This window comes from Prinia subflava, chromosome 19 (genome assembly GCF_021018805.1).
Source record: "Prinia subflava isolate CZ2003 ecotype Zambia chromosome 19, Cam_Psub_1.2, whole genome shotgun sequence".
Classification (NCBI taxonomy): Eukaryota; Metazoa; Chordata; class Aves; order Passeriformes; family Cisticolidae; genus Prinia; species Prinia subflava.
Genome location: NC_086265.1, coordinates 4,189,253 through 4,208,435, shown reverse-complemented (window position 1 = coordinate 4,208,435; position 19,183 = coordinate 4,189,253). Strand labels below are relative to the sequence as shown.

At 47.3% G+C, this 19,183-nt stretch overlaps 2 protein-coding genes across 11 annotated transcripts in view; one reads left to right on the top strand and one right to left on the bottom strand.

Moving 5' to 3' along the window:
• The window catches only part of GIT2 (GIT ArfGAP 2), a 24,446-nt gene extending 10,516 nt beyond the window's left edge, over nt 1–13,930 (top strand). For 2 of the 8 annotated variants that reach the window (XM_063415922.1, XM_063415921.1), the window contains exons 13-21: nt 69–211; nt 931–1,080; nt 2,693–2,941; nt 4,319–4,408; nt 6,765–6,847; nt 6,935–7,117; nt 8,620–8,736; nt 10,888–10,951; nt 11,704–13,930. In XM_063415922.1, the coding sequence (XP_063271992.1) occupies nt 69–211; nt 931–1,080; nt 2,693–2,941; nt 4,319–4,408; nt 6,765–6,847; nt 6,935–7,117; nt 8,620–8,736; nt 10,888–10,951; nt 11,704–11,916 (1,292 nt within the window). In that variant the 3' untranslated portion in view covers nt 11,917–13,930. The remainder of the gene's footprint in view (nt 1–68; nt 212–930; nt 1,081–2,692; nt 2,942–4,318; nt 4,409–6,764; nt 6,848–6,934; nt 7,118–8,619; nt 8,737–10,887; nt 10,952–11,703) is intronic. The other 6 variants (XM_063415928.1, XM_063415924.1, XM_063415926.1 and 3 more) reach the window with 5 other exon arrangements.
• On the bottom strand, nt 12,968–19,183 carry TCHP (trichoplein keratin filament binding). 3 transcript variants are annotated; one of them, XM_063415933.1, is made up of 12 exons: nt 18,716–19,174; nt 18,466–18,646; nt 18,213–18,269; nt 17,588–17,656; nt 17,213–17,383; nt 16,901–17,013; nt 16,543–16,609; nt 16,108–16,280; nt 15,804–15,885; nt 15,435–15,620; nt 15,224–15,366; nt 12,968–14,753 (listed from the first exon to the last, which is right to left on the bottom strand). In XM_063415933.1, the coding sequence occupies exons 1-12, from the start codon at nt 18,886–18,888 to the stop codon at nt 14,714–14,716; spliced, it is 1,455 nt and encodes a 484-aa protein (XP_063272003.1). In that variant the 5' UTR covers nt 18,889–19,174; the 3' UTR covers nt 12,968–14,713. The 3 variants fall into 3 exon arrangements, with proteins under 3 accessions (XP_063272003.1, XP_063272001.1, XP_063272002.1); XM_063415931.1 differs by having other exon boundaries at nt 18,466–19,183; XM_063415932.1 differs by having other exon boundaries at nt 15,259–15,366; nt 18,466–19,173.

Here is a 19,183-nt window from a genome sequence, read left to right as displayed (position 1 = left end):
TTAATTTTTTTTCAAAGTATAAACTTCCATTTCTTCTCCAGACTCACTAGTGTGTGTTTGTTGTGCAGAAAATGTGGAGCTGATCCTCAAATCCATCAGCAATCAGCACAGCAGTGAAAGTCAGGACAATGACCAGCCTGATTATGACAGTGTTGCTTCAGATGAAGACACAGATCTGGAAACAAATGCAGCTAAATCAAACAGGCAGAAGGTAGGATTGAAATGGTGATACATCCCCAAGTGTTATTCATAAAGGTAATTTGCATAAATTATCATAAAATTAATATTGTAAATAATTTTGTAATCGTGCCTCGGTCTATGAACTTTCTAAAATGAAATGTTGTTGCTTAAGGAATTTTTATCATAAAAAAGAAGCTTCTTTAGAAAAGTAATGTGAATGACTGGAGATAAGATATAGATTTAATTGCATAGATGAAATAATTGGATCAGGGATTCTGTGATATTTCACAAAAATTTACTGTCTCCTACTGAAGAAATACTCGCAGCAGACCAATAGTGTCCAAGTGAGTTAAACCTTTCCTGGAGTAATGCAGAATGGCATCAAAGGGCAGTAAAACCTGGTGGTTCTATTTTAATCTTCCCTGGGATATGCACACTGGATATTTAGCAGACTGTCATTTATAATTTTGCAGTCCTTTATTGCATATTTTTTACAATCCTTATAAAACAGTATTTTATCACTGAAATGCTGATGCAAATGTTTTTAGGGGAGCTAAGAGCTAATTGACTTTCTAAAATCAGATTGCTTTTCTAGAGGATTTCAAATTATTCTGGTTAATGGATCTTACTAATTTAAACTTCTTTTGAACTGTAATGCCTTTAAAGTAGGTAGATGAAAAGCTGTTGAAATCTCATGGTCTTGTTTTCTTCTTCTTCATGGTGTAAGTATTTTTCTCTTCCTTTTCCTAGAGCTTGGATTCAGACTTGTCAGATGGCCCAGTGACAGCCCAGGAATATATGCAGGTTAAAAATGCCTTGGTGGCTTCTGAGGTGAAGATTCAGCAATTAATGAAAGTGAACATCAACCTGAGTGATGAGCTGAGGATTATGCAGAAAAAGGTAACAGAGGAACTCCTTCCTCCAGCTCTTGGGTGTCTGAAATCATCAGAATAAAACTGCTGGAACTGAGGAGGAAAGAATCCATTATTAGGATATAATGTGAGAAAACTCACTTTAAAGTTGAGCTGTTTTGGGATCAGACATGAGACTATAAATATTTATGTGCAACACATGCTTTGAATGTTATTTTTTCATGGTGCTGGTGGTGATCCAGCCCTGCAAATCATAAGGATGATTTTACTTCTGTCACAACTTTGACATCAGTTTTCCAAGTGACAGGACAGTTGTTGCAAGTCTTGGGTGTTTTTGCTGTCTTGCTTCAATATAAACAGCTTTAAACAATGAGGAATCAAGTGCCAGCACACCTTATGTGTGTGCACTTACCTGTATTTTTGTGGGGTAAAGGACAATTTATATCTGAGTTCATGGTCCTGTCCAGCTGGCTAGAAAGGGCTGGCTGCTCACCCTCAGATTAATCCCTTTAACTAACATTTAAAATCCTGTTTTCCAAATAATGCCAATCCTGCAAGAGTCACCTGAAGAGAAAGTTGTTCAGGCTGTAGGGTGGACCTGCTGTTCTGGGGCAGAGCAGGGTTTTTGAAGGGTGGTGGAACTGTTTGCACCTGGGCTAATTCAGCATTTTGGAATATCCTTGTCTGTTAAGTGCCAACATTCTCTTCTGTTCTGTTGGAATGGTGAACACTGGGAGATCTCAGGGTGTTTCCTTGTTCTTTCAGCAGCTTGTACTGGTTTGAGCATTTCTCTTGCCTCAATTGAAGTAACTTTTCACTTATATTGGGTTTCTTTAGACAGATATAATCATTTAGGATTAAAAAAAGAACCTTTGGGGTCTATGAATTAATGAGGCTTTAGGATATTTTCATTGTGTAGCAGTAGGGAGATCCTTGCTGTCCTGCAGTTTTTCTTCACTGCATCTTTTCTTTCCGATGTGTTAATATAGCAAACTTACTCTAAGTCCACAAAATAATCAGAATTGGTGCATTTTTACAATCAAATAAATACATAATGATAATAAGCTTTAAAATGCTTTCTTGTTGGCTTCTTAGATAGCAGTAGCTGATGCCTAATTTTCATAAGCTAAAATCTCTCCTGCTTTGCAGAGCAAGCTCAATTCCTTTGTGCTGCCTCTGGTGTGTGTGCTGCAGTTCTGGCACTGTCAGATTTCACTGGCCTTATGTTAAAGTCTTCAAAGTCCCTGTATTGCTGCTGCAATGGATCCCTTTGCTTGGAAAATCGTTGTGTTGGCAGTCCTTCCCCCACAGCCTCGTTCTGTCCCAGGAATCCTGTGTCAGTAGGGCAGGCAGGAGGGAATAGGTTGTGTGTTTTCAACTACAGCAGCCAATTTTAACATCTAACTTAGTTTACGTCCCAGCAGCTGCTGGAAATCAGCACCTAAATATTTCCAGATCTGGAACAAAGGTGTTTCTATGCTTATACCAAGCAGGTCAAGTAGATTTTGAAAAAGAAATGAGCCCCCAGCCAGCAGTACCTGGATTTTCTGGTACGCCTGACCAGCAAGGGTCGTGTGGTCACTTTGCTTTTGGCACTTGCTCTTAGGAAACCAAATCCCACTGCTAAACATTTCTTTCAGCTCCAAACGCTACAGAGTGAAAATACCAACCTCAGAAGACAGGCCACAACCAATATCTATCAGGTGCAAAGTGGTTCTGAGTACCCAGACCCCAGCAGCAATTCCTCCCTAAAGCGGCGCCCGTCGGCCCGGGGCAGCAGGCCCATGTCCATGTACGAGACTGGCTCGGGGCAGAAACCCTACCTGCCCATGGGGGAGGTCACCTACCCAGAGGAAAACATCACCAGGCTGCAGCCCTTCCCTCCACACGTGAGTAAAACTGCTGCTGCTTCTGCATTGCCTCTCACGTTCAGCTTTCCTGTCTCTTCCAGCTCCGCTCGTTCACTCTGCTTCTGCCTCAGAGGGAAAATAAAACAATTGGGGGAATAAGAACTGTGAGAATTGTTTGTGTTTGCTGTATTAACATGTCTGCAGGAGCCTGATGGTTTCAAAAGCAGAAGCTGTAGCAGTTCTGGAATATGTAAACTGGAGCTTTTGGCTTCTGCTCAGCTGAAGCCAAACTATATATATTAACCACATTATATATATATATATAATATCAAAATGTATTTGTCTGAAAACTAGGAAGGGAGGGGAAATAGTATTCCAAGAAGGTAGGTAATGTTCGTGTATTTCTGGAGATAAACATGCAGGTGTCAATTTGTGGAACTTCATAACCACCTTACAAAAATTAAATAAAATTTAAAAATTTTCCCCAGACAACCAGTTTCTTGTTCTGAGTTTGGAACTGGAGGCTGAAGATGGTTTAGATCTGCCAGTCAACCAGATTCTTCTGGTTTAGTATTTTCCTGTGTGATGTGGAGAGGGAGTTCTCTGTTGGCCAGAGGGATTTTACACTGAGGTGTTCACACTTTACAGAAGTGACCCATCACACACTACTGGATTTAATTAACAAGTGCATTTAATTAATTGGCACAGTTAATTTTTTGTTTCACCTTCTTAGATTGCCCTGTGGGCTGGAGTACAGGACAGTATCTTTTACACACACATTTAAAATGTGTGGATTTTTGACAATGTCTTTTCCTCTTGGTAGCAATGTCGTGTGTTTCCTTCCAGATAAATCATTAAAATATATTTTGAAGTTACCTTTGGCATTAGAGAGGACAAATAATACATGCACATTCCACAGAAGACAGTTGAATGCACCAACGGAATCAGTCCCCACCTTCAATTAAATTAATTTAAGCTATGAAATCTGGATCATTTTAAATTATATTGTCATGTTGATATGATGGCAGTTCTGGCAGCAAGAAATGTCCCAATTCATTTGTGTATGACAGTGTTTGCATAATGTGACAGTGCTTTGTATAGGTCCTTCGGTCATTTGGGTGGAAATTTGGATAGCAGTTGCAGTTCTGAAGCATTGATTTGTTTTGTGGAGTTAGCTAATTTGGCATGTGGTGAATTTTTTTTATTCTCCATGGAATTCGGCACCTTTGGAATCTCAGTATTAGAATGAGCATAAATTCAATTGTATTTTGAAAGAATTAAGTCCTCTCAGCCTAAGCCAGATTCTCAACATCATTCTTGCTTTATGTCATCTCCATGGTTTTAAGGATGTTCCTTTAATTTCAGTTAAGAGTTTGTTTGTGTTTTGGTTTTGGTTTTTCTCTCTCCCATTTTTAGATCGGGAGGAGTGCGTTTGTGACCTCCTCTTCATCTCTACCTTCCTTCCCCTCCACGCTTTCCTGGTCGAGGGATGAGAGCACACGAAGGGTTAAGTACCTTCCCAATGGGTCTTTTTCCTGGAGGAGGTGCCAATCTCCCCAGAACCACATCCTCTCTCTTCCCCCTCTCACTGCCTGGCCCTGCAGCATGCATGGAGCAGAACTTCCCCCCTTCCATCCCTGCTGCCACCAGCTCTGGGCTCTTGCCTCTCTCTAACTCCACATCTTCAGCCTTTAACACCACGCACAGTTCTCCAGGTCACTTGTTCAGCTGCACAACAGCCCCAAGACAAGCTGGCTGCTGTTTGGACAGTGATTTTCCAGGCTCTCACTGATGTTTCTAAGCCAATGTACAACTCTCCTGCTGACTAAAAGCACTGCATGAGGCCCAGCTTCAAAGCTGCTTTCCTTGGGGGCTGGTGGCTTGCACCAATCCAGTTGGTTGACTGTTTGCCTTACAGATAACAAATTTGGGGGTTTAAATGTTTACTCTGGTCTCTCCCTGCAAGGACACAGAACTTGCTTTTTAATTCCTTCTGTCCCCGTTTTATTTTGACTGTACAGTGTTTGGACATATTAGTCCAGAAAATAGTAGATTTGCAAGTAGAGATAGAAGAAAAAACTTTAAAGGGAATATCTTGCTTGGCCAAATGGAAATCTGGGTGTGGCTGCAGTGCTGTCTGGTACTGGAAACTTGCAGAGGGTTTGGGTGATTGTTTTCATTCTACACTAATTCTGTATTAGTGATTCCATAGTGTCCTCTCCTTGTAATTCATCACCATTGTTTGTATTTCTGACCAGATGGTAGAGCTTTGCCACTATTAGGGTTGTTGTCTCTGTACACCTGGGAGATGGGAAAGGTCAGACTCTTGATAAAGTAGTTTCTTATCTTCAAAACACATGTCCCTTTTACAACTGATCTTTACCAGCTGTTCTGAGAGAGGAGTGTTCAAAAAATGCTGGTTTTTCCTTCTGTGCAGAGTAACTTTAAATTGAAAAGGGTTCCAGGTGCTTCACTTAGGAAATGATGGGTTTAACATCAGATGAGTGCTTAGCAAATGTGCTGAATCTCAGCCAGTGAAAACCAATTCCTGGTCACATTTTTGTTCTGTCCTGGAGGCAGAAATATTACATGGTAAGCAGATTCCTAAGTTTGGGTCAGGGATGCAGATTGGATGTGTCCCTTACAGTTCAACCCTGGAGACTCCCTGAGGGTGACTTCAGGGCTTCTGTAAGAGTCCCAGGGTTGGTTGTTGGGGCTGGGAAGGACCCTGAGCTGCTGCTCTGTGATCAGAGTGACACCAGCATGGTGTATTTGACACCAGACACGCTGTGTTGGGCACCTGGGTGAAGCTCTGCAGTTTTTAGAAGACTTGAGGAAGCAGATATGTGGTGATCCTGGGGCCTGGCTGAGAATTTGGCCTCCAAGCTCATTTTGGTATCCCTTTCTTCATTCAGTTTTTGCTCTGGGATCAGCCTCCCAGTTTACAATGGGCCTACAGAGCTCAATCCAGCCTCTGCTTCCCTGCATTCCTCCTGCTCTCATTTCAGCTTCCACTTTGGAATTGGCCCCCATCCTCCTTTTGACACAATTCTTCTGTGGCCCTCTACTCTGATGGTTGGGCCTCCTGCCCTTGTTGCATCCTGTGCTCTGGGGCACAACTCTCACTTCTTTGGTCTTCCAACTCTGTTACCAGTATTAAGCATTCAGTGGGCCTCAGTTCCTCACACTTTGTCCTCCCACCCTGTTTTGGGCTTCACTTTGCAGTGGGTTCTAACCACTCCCGTGTTGGCCCCCATATTGTGATGAGCTCCAGGTCTCATCGGTTCCATCCATGCCCTCAGTCTCCCACCTTCAGTTTGGGCTCCCTCATCTCCGTCTCCTGTCTTTATTTTGGCTTTCCCATTGCCACAGTCTTCAGCCCTTCTTTTGGGCTCCCATTTTGCAGTGGCCTTCCCAGGGCCAGCCTCCCACCAGTTGCTTTCCACTCTGCATTCAGCCTCCCCGCCATGGTCTCTGGCCTCTGCTCTGCTCTCTTGGTCTGGCCTCCTTTTCTCTGGGGTTCTCTCCCTCTCCAGTGATTCTTATTCACTGTTCAGGCTCCTGTTCATGATGCTGCTTCTCCATTTGGCCTCTGCCCCTGGTGGCCTCTCAGAGTGTGCCCCTGGGGCAGTTTTAGTGGCAGGGAAGGACATGGTGCTCTGTCTGTCTGTCTGTCCTGCCATGCTGGGTGTTCAGGGGCTGGTGGGGCTCTGCTGGCAGTGCCAAGGGTACAAGCTGAGCAGCAGCCTGGCATGGGGAGAGGGGCACAGCAGCTCCAGGGTAGCAGCTTGTGCAAAGAGCAAATCCACGTGCCCAGGGCTGCTGTTCCCTGCACAGGCTGAAGTAAATCTGTTCCTTGCAGACCTCGAAGCTGGAGAAGCAGAGCAGCGTGTCTGAGAGCGACTACGACAACCCCACCACCCCTGTGGAGCTGGAGGAGGCGGGGTAGGTGCTGTGACAGAGCTGACACAGCTGGGGGGTGACAGCAGAGTGCTCTGTCCCCGGGCCAAGCCCTGCTTTGTTCCCCTGCAGGTCGGGCAGGAAGGGCCGGCAGCGCAGCGTCATTTGGCAGGGGGAGGGCTCCATCCCCGAGGACACAGACTCAGTCCCCAGCTCCAGTTTGCCCAGTACAGAAGACGTGATTAGGAAAACTGAGCAGATCACCAAGAACATCCAGGAGCTGCTGCGAGCGGCACAGGAGAACAAACATGACAGGTAAGGAGGGAGTGCTGGAAAGGCTCTGGAGTTGGTGAGAAAACAAAGGAAATTCTTCAGGTGTAGCATGGGTGAAAGTGAGATACAGCCCTGCTATTTCACACCTGTAAAATGTGTGGCTCTGTCGTGTTCCCTGGTGTCCACGGGACAAGCTGGGGAGTGACCAGCCTCTTGTGAGTGGGTTCTGGCTGCAGTGCTGCCTGTCCTGCCCTTAACTTGTGAGTCCTGCTGCAAAACGAGTGTTGTATTAGACACAAATCAAATGTGTTGCACAGAACTCACTGCAAGTTTTTCTTGGGTCTTCACCCCTCTGTGTCCATAGGCAATTACACCCTGCAGAATGTGATAGTAACACCAAGCCTTGCTTCAGGAACAAATTGTGAAAGAGGGAGAATTTGGCTTTCCTACTGAGGTATTAGTACAAATTATGTATCAGCAGAAGTATCTTGACCTGTTGGTTTTAAATGCAGACCCAGCTGAGTAAGCAGAACACTGACTGAGCACATCAGGCTGCAGCAGCTTCAGCTCCCTCAGGGAAGTTCTGGCCCACCAGAACAATTTCCAGAATAGCTGTGGGTGACTGAAAGCGATACTGCCCTTGCTGATCATCAGGTGGTGCTCCCCACACAGCTCTTTCAGAAGGCTGTAAATCAAAGTTACATACATATTATGTGTGAGCACATTTTGGGGCTGGAGCACTCTGGGCTCCAGCAAACCTGGCCCTGCAGGCTGGCAGGTCCAGCTCTGCTGTGGCCCCAGCTCGGTGCCCTCTGTGCCTGGGAGAAGCAGCAGCGGTTTGCGTTGAGCCCTCACTTCCTGCCTCGTTCAGAGAAGCGCACAACAATGGGGCCACTTTTGTTCTGTGTTTTTTCCTTCTTGTACTTTGCTATTTTTAGCAGGGCCGGCGTGGCCTCTCCTTCTCACACCGAGTGACAACTTCTGACGTGTTTGTGCTGAGCTCATTGCCCTTGGAGTAACCTTTTCCAGTGCAATCTCTTGTTGCTTGTTTCACACAGAGAAACTTTAAATTGGTGTATTTTATATGTATATCACACTATACAGTATATTAATTTGTTTCTAAATCATTGAAGGAAACAAAGCAGCATACCTGGCTTTTGCTGTTGAATTGATCAGGTTTTTTTAAAAACCAGTTATGCTGCATTTTTGTTTTCTGTACCACACGTGGAGTGGACTGTTCGCCTATGCTTAGATGAGTGTTATCTTGCAAAACACTGAACTAGGAAGCTGCTGTTCTTTGTTTTCCTCTTCCCTGGCTTCCTTAACACAGAGGAATGCTTCCTTACCAAAATGAGACACTTGAGGATGCAATAACACATCCTCCAAGCTCATGCTGGGAACGCTATAAAGAAAAATCATGCGCTTCATAGATAACTGGAGAGTAAAAAATACGATGCAGGAGTACCATCTATTAATGAAACCCCTTCTTCCTTTTGTTTCTCACTCTCTCCCATCCCTTTCCCCGTGCTCCCTGGGCTGAGCAGGCCCTTGGAGCGTGGGGGCACATCCCAGCTCAGACACAGCCTCGGCGCGCGGGTCCCCGGGGCTGAGCGAGCGCCCCTGCAGCCTCTGAGCAGCCAGCAGCCCGGCCCTGCCTCCTGGTACTCTGGCCTCTGTCCCTGCCTCCCAGGCACAGTGTCCTTTCTCCTTCTCTCTGCTGCCTCTTTCCCTCCCACTCCGGCCGCACGGGGTCATGGAAGGCGATGCATGAAATGCTCCAGGGGATGAGGGAACTGCAGGCAGCCCCTCCAGGCCAGGGATGAGCCCCTTCAGCTCCCAGGAATTATCAGTGGGGGACAGAACCACAGCCTGGAGCTGGCTCTGGTGTATTCTCCTCTCTCTGTTTTTTTATTGTCTTTCGAGATTAATTAAATTACAACTTGGTTGGCTCATGGAATTACAGAATAGTTGGGGTTAGAAACGATCTTAGAGCCCACCTTGTTCCATCCCCTGCCATGGGCAGAGACACCTTCCACTCTCCCAGATTGCTCCAACCCTATCTGGCCTGGTCTTGGACACTTCCAGAGAACCAGGGGCAGCCACAGCTTCCCTGGTTAATCTCTGCCAGGCCACATCACCCCCACAGGGAATAATTTCTTCCCTTAGGAAGAAATCTTTGAGGTTTGAAGGTCCCTCCCAACCCAAACCATTCTGTGATTTTATGAACAAAACACGTGGTTGCTGCTTCTTTGCACCACTGCAAAAGTAGCAGGAGTTTCACATTCCCAAGGTGGAACATTCACACCTGACAGCTGAGGCCCCTCAAGTGTTTATACAGCTGGGGGTCAAATGAGATCATTTGTATCCCAAATCCATGAAAAAAAGATGTGTGTTTATATGGTTTCTTCCAACCTGACCAAAATAATGCTTGTTAATGCCTAAAATAAAAGTGACATGTGCGTGAGAGGCTCTTTAAAACAGAACTGCTCAGGGTCAAACCCCGGCCAGCAAAAGTCAGGATTGAAGGAAGAGATTAACACAATTCACTGCTAATGAGGGATTCCTTTTCCAAGCTGTCACTACGTGAATGTCTCCCTGATGTCTCACTGGAATGTGTGTAAACCCAACACAGTGGCAGAGCATCTCACAAGCTCACAGTGAGCGTTTAGACATTAAACTAAAGCCATTCCTCCAGGCCATACTTTGGAGCTGATCTAGAGAACAAAAACAAAACTCGTGTTGTTCACCTGAGTGTCTCATTCAGGTTATTCTCAGGGCTTTCTCTGCCTCCTTAGTGAAGGGTTTAATCAGTAAATTGACTTTTTAATGAGGTAGGATGCTGGTCATTGTGGCTGCAGGGAGCAGATTAATCATTAACTCCACAGCAGAAGGGGAATTGTGGTGAACTTGAAAGACCTCTCTCCACTTTAAGTTTATTTGGAAGATCTCATGTGACTTGAGACACATGGAAATACTCCTTTTACAGCAATTTTCCTGCATTGCCAAAATGACCCCAGTGTGTTGCTTCTCTCTCAGTGCATTTGACTGATTTCTTTGCACCTTTGGTGTTGCAAGAAGATCAAATAAATAATGACTGGGGAGGTGGGTTTGGGGGTTCTTTCTGCTTGAAAGGGCACTGACCTACCATAACCCACACATGCTGAATAGTTTTCTTGAATGCTTTGTGATTTTTGAGATCTCTTGCTTAAGATTGGGTCATGCGAACTAACTTACTCTAAAATTGAATTTTTGAAGCATAAAAGTGAGTCTTTTGAAATGTCACTTGTGAGAGAGCACACTAACACTTCACTATTCACAGCAGTTTGTGGTAAATAGTTCTATTTTGAGCAGACCAGTTTTCATTTGGTATATAAATCAGAAGTGAAATCTATGAGGATTCATGGAATCTGCCTTTGTTTTATGAACTAACTCATCAGAATTAGTGAATATTTAGCCTAGAACTCACAGACTTGTGAATGTAGTTGGTAGTTTGGGGATGCATGTGGTGTGAGAATTCTGCCTTGTCTGTTTACTGGGTATTAATTAATCCAAGAAGGCATCTTGGTGTTCTGAAGTTGCACACAAATGGAGACTTTCCTGACAACGTTTTACCTAAAAAAATATGGACAGTTATTCCTTCAAAGCAACTCTGAAGAACAATGAAAATCTAAGAAAAAAAATTGTGCAGTTGGTTAAGTTCTTGCTTTTTCTGAAGTCACGTGGTTGTTTTTAGACTAAAAATCACTGAGCAGTGAAGGGAAAGAGGGAAGGGAATCTCTACACAATGAATAACCCAGGGCATCTTTCTGCAGCTATATACCGTGCTCCGAGAGAATACATGTGGCAGTGACAGAAATGGCAGCCTTGTTCCCAAAAGTAAGTACCTGCCACCATCAGAACGGTTTTGGCCTCGTTCCTCATGTGTAATTCCCCTTCAGAATGAAAATCAAAAATTATTTCCCTTTAAAATGAAAATGGGTAGGGAGAAATGATGGGGTTATGATGCACCTTTGTATTTTGTTAGCATGGCAACTGGGAAGGGCTAAAGTGAGGCCAGGCCTTTAACTGTACTCTTGAACTTAAAACTCATAAAAATTGCACAAAACTGGAGGTATTTGGATCTGGCGTGAAGAATTGTGTGGTTATATGGGAATTTCACCAGACTCATCTCCCTGCTTTTCCATCTGAGTGCCATTGCCTGGATTTCTTTCCTGCAGCCACGTTTAGATCTGTTATCCATCCATCCAAGTGATCTGTTTGCTCACAGCAAATTTAGGGAGTGAAATCTCCATGACCGAGTTCTTGTTAAGTCTCACCCTGCGAGGAAAGAGCCAAGAGCCAAGACTGTTGTCCCTCCTGGACACTCTGTCCCCTCCTGCCAGCCAGGACGTGGGCTGGGACAGTAAACAAGCACCAGAAATGTGCATGAGTAACTTCCTAGGGGAGGGCACGGAGCAATATTCCCTGCCTGCTGCCTGGCAGCCCTTTGGAATCTCCCCGAGAGGAGAAATTCCGCCTTGCTGCCACGAGGGGAAGGCAGCGCTCAAAGAACCCTTGTGAGCACTCCCGCCTAATTAAAAGGTTGCGTTGTTCTGCCTGTTGTTCCAGCGTCTGTTTTCCTTTCCCAGAAGCCCAAGTCGGAGCTGGTGAGGACTTCCCTGCGGCTGCTGACATCCAGTGCCTACAGACTGCAGTCAGAGTGCAGGAAAGCGCTGCCCGCCGAGCCCAGCCCCGCGCCCGACATCCAGCTGGTGACACAGCAGGTCATCCAGTGCGCCTACGACATCGCCAAGGCTGCCAAGCAGCTGGTCACCATCACAACCAAAGAGAACAACAACTGAGGCACTCGGGGCTTTTTACTCTGGGGTTTTTTAAAAGGTCGGATTTCAACGTATAGGTGTGGAACTATGCGCATTTTTACGAGGAAAAAAACTTCAAGGGGCAAGAAACTTTTTTTTTTTTAAACTCAGTATTATTTTTGCATGTTTTCTAACAATTTTATGATTAATTTAACCCACTGCCTTATTTTGTGCCTGTGTTGCCAGTGTAGTTATGGATAATAGCATGTTGCAAGTAGCTGTCGAGCCACTCTCATGTCCCAGCGCTGTACCGAGCTCTCGTAGATGTTTCCTTGGGGCCACGTCTTGCTTTCAGATCCTGCTGGTGGAACTGCTCCAACACCACTGCACGGATGGGAAGGCAGCATCTCCATCCCTCCAGAGCCTCCCCTGCTGGGATCCCGCTGGCTGAGGCTCCCCAGGCTCCGGGACTGCTCCCAGCAGGAAGAAGGTTTGTCCTGGTAACGGGGTACAAGCCCAACGTTCTCTGTTCCCATATCAACTGTTGTGCAATATGTTTTTTTAGTCTGCTAAACCAGTAGTAGTTGTGGGCATCCAAGCTTGTTACGTGTAACTCTACAAGGTCTTTGTCACTTTATCTGTTTTGGAAGGAATTTGAAACTTAATAGTTATTTCTTTTAGTTGTCACTATGCCATTAATATATATGTTTGATGTTACTTTAGGGCATTAGTGGTTAAAATATTATCCTTTGTTTCTGAGTTAGTAATTCATTGTTAAGTTTCCTGCAGAATTTTCCTGTCATCTTTGAGGCACCGTCTTGTTTGCAGCAGCATTTCTCAGTAACTCCACATGCAATTTCACTAAAGATTTCTGTGCTCATTAACAAAAAAGGAAGTTAGAAGAGTGCCAGTGCAAAAGCAGCTGTGTCTGCCACAGCACATAACCTCTGTACCTCAACATATCCAAATGTGAAAACATTTCTCGTATCTCCTAAGTTTTTTATGCAAATCTTTCAAAATTTGACAACTTGCTGAGTAACCCCTGCCAGGCTGCCTGGCCCCAGTGGCCATGGGTGCTCCAGGTTTCTTCATCCATAACGGTTCACAAAACTGTGTCAGTCCATAATTTTAAAAATGAGAATATTTTTGAGAGTCTGAATTTCAGGTGGTGCAGGAAATCACTGATTTTTGCCTCTGCCTGTGTCCCATTTGGAATTGTGTTGTCACTGCCCAGGAACCAGCCATGGTGTGTTTGTGTGGATATATCCAAGTGCCATAGCACTGGAGGATTCCTGGTGCTGTCTGGCTCCCAGAGTCTGAGGGAGGGAAGGAATGGAGAGAGGAGATGACAGCCCAGTAAATTAATGTTCTTCATTGTGGAGTTTTATTTCCTTTCTGCCCTTCTGAACCCCAGAAGCAGCTCTAGCCTGACAACGCAGGCAGGCTGGGATTAAAACTGCAAATGACCTTTGTGAAACCTACTTCAAAATCATGCAACTGGCAATTAATTAAATGCACTGAGAATCTTCTAGGAACTTTTCCTTAAATTGGCATGGCTGAAAGGCAGCAGATGGTATTTTTCAGTCTCTCAGGACACCGCTGTGTGCTGTTCTTCAACATATCTTACCTGCTTTCCAAAGCAGGGTGACACTGAGCTATGGTGTTATTTATCACTGATTTAAACCTGCCTTTGATCCAAAATCAAGACCACTTTAGCAACTGCCAGCCCCTGCTCCAGCTACACTGAAATCAGAGTGGCCCACACCCCAAAGGAACCCCCAGCAGCAAGTTCATGAACCCTCCACTCACAGCACTGCAGTCACAGAGTTTGTAGCACCTCGAGTAACAAAGGTGTGTTTTTCTTTTAGGACTAGACCTCCTCTTGTTCCCCTGTAAACAAACTTGCTCTTCCTTTACAAAATGCTGCAGAGGAAAGGAAAAGCTTTTTTTTGCCTTTTTCCAAACCTTGTATTTATCAGTGTCATTCTGTCTGTACAATATTTTGACTTTTAATCTTTTGTTTACAGTATTACTATAAAATGTTAAAACCCTTTCAGTGTGTGAAATAATGTGGGCTTATTTGACTGCTGGTTCTCTAAAGCTCTTTGGAAAGGTTTCTGCTCTTGAGTGAAGTGCCAGTCTTTGTCAGAACTCTGTACCAGCTCCTTGTGCTGATGTTAAGCTGCACTAGTGGATGGTAACAGCAAGGAATGAACTGCAATAATCAACTCAATCTCCTTTTGCTGCAATAGTTTGCTCACAGAAAAAAAAAAAACAAATCCTTGTTCAGGTTTCAATTATTCATTATTTATGAAACAACTGAAAAACAACATGTAATGAAGTCTCCAACACCTTCTGGAGTGGAACTGGACAAGCACTGCTGCACATGTGATCTGACTGATTTGCAATGTGCATTATGAATTAACTCCTCAAAGTCCAGTGGGAACCCAGGCACAGCCTGATTCTCCAAGGTGGGAGTCTGACACAGCCAGTGGGATTTCACAGCTCCTCTTCCTGGGGAGACACAAATTCTTTTGTGGCTCAGGTCCACAGGACCCTTTTATTTGCTGGGTTGCTTCAGCCTCTCACGTACTAAAATACATGAACACAACTCCAGAATGCAGAGTGGTGCAGTTCACTTCTCTGAAGGTGCTCAAACCTCCTCATCCCTGAAGGCAGTAGAACTTTTTTCCTCTTCAGCTTGGCCACAACTAAATGTTTTCAGAAATCTACTGAGTCAAGTCTTGATCCTACTGTAGGCTGGTCCAGAGGCACCATTATTTCAGGAGTTCCTTGAGTCCTCAGTTTTCTTCCTGTAGTCTGGAGCTGCATCTCGTGCTCATTCCTCAGGTCCAAGCTGCTCTTGGGTAACTGTAGAACTAATGGGGTCAAAACAAAGACCAGCAGAGGTTTATGGGCTCTGGAATTAATCCACCCAGGCTCTTCAGCATGCACAGGAGCTGGACAGGGGCTTTAGGTAGAGTTACTCAAACTGGATTTTAGAGCCAGGCAAAGCAGGACAGTCAGCAAAGCCATTGAGCAGGGGAGCTGCACTGCACCAACTGCACTAATGCAGCCAGTAAATCCCTCTGAGGCATTAGCAACACCTCTGCCTCAAAAATTCTTTCAAATTTAGGGCCTAATACATCAATATCAGCAAAAAAGGCAAGAGAGGACTGCAGAGCTCTGCGAGGGGAAGGAATATCCCAGTGTTGTGCCCTAGCACTGTGATGACTAAAGTGCAGATCAGAGACAATGATGCTGTCACCCTCCAGGGTGGGTTCATGGGCTGGGGTGGCCCCTGTGCCAGGGTGGCCCCTGTGCCAGGGTGACCTGGGTGTGACCTTACCCTGCTGTGCCAGGGTGACCTGGGTGTGGCCTTACACTGCTGTGCCAGCCCTGCTCGCCCTCCTGCCGCTCCAGCTCCTGGAGATGCTGCCGGGCCCATCCCTCCTGCTGTTCCTGCTCCTCTCTCAAGCCGTGCTCTGTCCCCTGTGCATGGAAATGGGTTGAGATGGGACAGCCTCAGCAGCTGGGTGTGTATTGAGAGCTCAGCCTACCTGTGCCTGCAGCTCCCTCCTGCGGGCTCTCTGCTGTTCCTCCTCCTGCTCCTTGTCCCGAGGAGTCCCTTCCTTTGCCTCCTCGAGCTCTTTGATCAGCTGCTCTCGATACTTAATGGACTCTTCTTGGGCCCGTCTGTTTAACTCCATCTTCTCTTGGAGCTGGCGCTGTCTGCCTGCAAGGACCTGTGCAAAGGGAGGGGATGGAGGGAGAAGATGGTTGAACAGTTCCCAGGAAACACACAAGGCAAGCAAAAAAAAAAATCCACCCTGGTTTGGAAGGCTCTAACTCTCCAGAGGTGCTGGGTTACAAGTGGAATGATGCTTTCATTGAGCCAAGGAAGACACATCATCAATAGATGTCATCACCTCACTCATCAGGCGATCTCTGGCCACCTTCTCTCTTTCCCATTCTTCTTCCCTCTTCTCCCATATTTTTTTTGCTTCTTCCCTAAAGGAGAGAGGAAGAATTATCTCCGAGGTTAACCCCCCTGTATACTCCACAGGCACAGACAAGCAATCTGTGCTTTATAGAGGCACTTGGGTTTCTCTTCAGCTTTGTTCCCTGCCAGTCAGTGTGTCCATCCCACCTGTGCCTCTCAGTGCCTCGCTGACCCAGAACATTCAGCACACATGGACTCCTCAGGTGAGGCTCAGAGGTGGGCAGACTCACCTGAAGATCGTCTCGAGCTCTGCTTCCCTCTCCTTTTCCAGCTGGAGCTGTTCCTCGATGACCCTCTTCATCCAGGCCACGTCTGCCACCGCCCGCTCCCGCCGCGCAATCTGCCGCCGCTGATCCTCGTCTTCTTTCTCCAGGAGGGCTGATAAGATTTGCCTGTCTGTCTCCTGGAGAAAAACCAGGAGATTAACAACCATCCAACAGCCTCCCAGCCTGTGTGAAGGGCTTCTCCAGGCATTATTGGTGACAGTGTCAAGGGTGTGCTCAGCAAGATGCTCCATCTGCTGCTTCCCTGTGAGCTTTGTGCTCCAGCCCTGTGCACAAGCTGGAAGGGCCCTCCTGATCTGTAGGAATCAGAGGCAGACACAAACCACACACAACAAGCTTTTTCACCACACAGAACCTATAAAGCATAAATTAATCTCTTACCAGCTCCTCCCGAATCTGCTGCGCTCGTCTCCTTAACTGGACGTCACACTGATGCTTCAAAAAGCGACTGAATGAGGAAAAAAAGCAAAATTTAAAAAAAAACAGTACCACACTTACTCTAAAGCACCACGTCATTGTACAGCAGCACTCAGGGAGGTACATCTGTGACAATGAAGAACCTGCCAGCAGGAATAAAAAGCAGTAACAGCACCAGTGCCTCTGCTCCTTGGCTGCTGTCCACTAAAACCCAGATATTTACATCCTACCACTGCTACCTGGAATATCTCCTTGTGCCCCAAGTACTGCTGTGGGCACAGGAGCAGATTCTATCCAAAACAAGCTCCACTTGGTGTCCTACCCAAGCTCTTTCTTCCTCCGGTGTTCTTCCATTTGTTTCCTTTCTTCTTCCAAATTCTCCAGCTCCCACTGCTGCTTTAATAGATCCTCCTGTTCCTTTTTCAGCTTTGTTGCCTAAAAAGGAGAACACAAGCACGAAGAAAGAGTACATCAGAGAGCTACAACATCCCAGAGAGCATGCTTGACCAGAGTTTGTACCCTGTTCTGCTCCTCTGCAGTGCAAACATGGAGAGAAAGAGGTCAGGTCAGCCTTGCTGTGTTTCCAAGTGAAGCAACAAATTCCTTTCTCAAATGAGGAGAAAGTCAAGATTACCTTTGTCTCCTGCAATTTCAGTTCTTCTATCTGCTGAAGCAATGTCTCTGCTTGCTGCTTCTCCAGCTGACACTTCTCTTCCTCTTGTCTCGTTCTTTCCAGTGCTTCCCCTCCTGCCGTTTCGCACTCATTTTCATAACGTTTATTTTCTTCGAGTTTGGTCACCTCTTCCTTTCCCAAAGAAAAGGAAACACCATTTCAGGTTAGCCTGACACAAAAAACAACTTCTGGTTCAGAAAATCCACAGAGCAGACTCCTGCAAGCTGGATTGCTTTGTTAACAGCAGCAGTTTCTGTGGCACAAGTGTCACCCCTCCACCTGCACACGCATTTCAGAGTCCTCCCAGTGACCAGAACACCAGGGCTGCCCCCATACCTTGTTTTGTTGCCTTAGCTGATCACCCCAAGCCTCTCTCACGTGCTTCCCGTGCAGCTCCAACTCTGCCTGGAGACACAACAGATGCAGCAGGGCCATCAGTGCCAGAGGTTCTGTCCCCCAGGATCTTCCGGAGCAGCGCCTGGCCCTGAAATCCCAGGAGGATCTGTCTCTGCAGAGGTGGGCTCAGCTGAGTGTCCGAGGTGCCCACCAGGTCCTGACAGGGTCACTGTCACATGGGGAACACACAGTGACAGCGATACAGGACTGCAGTGTTGGAGCAGCACATGGGTGGAATAAAGAATGAGGATGCACCACAGCATGGCAGGTACAGCTGAGATATTAAGATTTATATTTTTTATATTAATTATTTTTTATGCACCGGAGATATTTACATTGCGAGCTCTGAAAATTTGCTCAGTCTGAACTGATTTCTGACTTTTAAAAATACAGCTTTGAGAGGGCTTCTTAAAACTATTTAAACTTAAACCCTTTCACTTCTTTGCCTTTTGTTTATCTTGGGGCAGTTGCTGTGATGCGAGCTGAGTGACAACACTAGAGGCATGATGACTTTCAAGTTAAAAACTGGTTTAATAAGCAGGGACTCAAGAGAAAGCAACATCACCTCTCGGGGCTCCGCGTTGTTTTTGTTCCGGTGCTCGTGCAGCAGCGACTCAGCAAACTGGGAACACAGAGGTGGATCAGATCAGGATTCGGGAGTGCTCGGCATCCCAAACCCCGCCGAGGCTGACAGGGGTTCAGGGCACCAAGCGGTGCCAACTCCAGCAAGTCCCGCTGGTACAGCTGAAGCACGGCAGCGGCCCTTCACCAAACGAGCCCCGGGATGAGAGACGAGCACGGCCGGGCCGCTCCCTCACCTTCCTCCCGGACTCTGCGGGGCCGTCCCGCGGCTCCTGGCTCCGCATCCCGCCCCGCCGGCGCTCCCGCAGCTCCGCCGCCAGCGCCTCCCGCTCCTCGCCCAGCAGCCGCTCCAGCCGCTCCCGCCGCCGCTGCAGCCGCGCCGCCGCCTCCTCCGCGTCCCGCCGCGCCGCCGCCGCGCTGCCGCACACACCGGCAGTCAGGGGGACCCCGGCACGGCCCCGGGACCCCGCCGGACCGCGGCCGTACCTGGGCGGGGGGACGCGGGGCTCGCTCCACCGCGCCTGCAGGGCGCAGCAGGCGGCGGCGCGGGCGAAGGCGCGGCTGGTGCTCTCCCACTGCTGCCGGCGCCGCGCCTCCAGCTCCCGCCGCTCGGCCGCCCAGCGCTCCGGGCCGCGGCCCCACCGCGGCCACAGCGACATCGCAACGGACCCGCCCGCGACGGCTGCCGCCGAGGGACACGGCGAGACGGGCTCCGCGAGCACGGAGGGAGGCGGGGACGGACGGACGGAGGCGGGGAGAGAGGGAGGGACGGGAGATGGAGCGACGGCGGGGGTTCGGTTCGCTCCGACCCGGCCCGGCGGTCCCGCCGCGCCCCGAGCGCTCGCAGCGTGTGCGGACCCAGCCCGAGCCGGGCGCGGTGCCCCTGAGCCGGCTCGGAGCGCGCAGCACCGCGGGGTTTGTGGCGCTGTAAATATTTCAGGGGTTAAAGGTTTG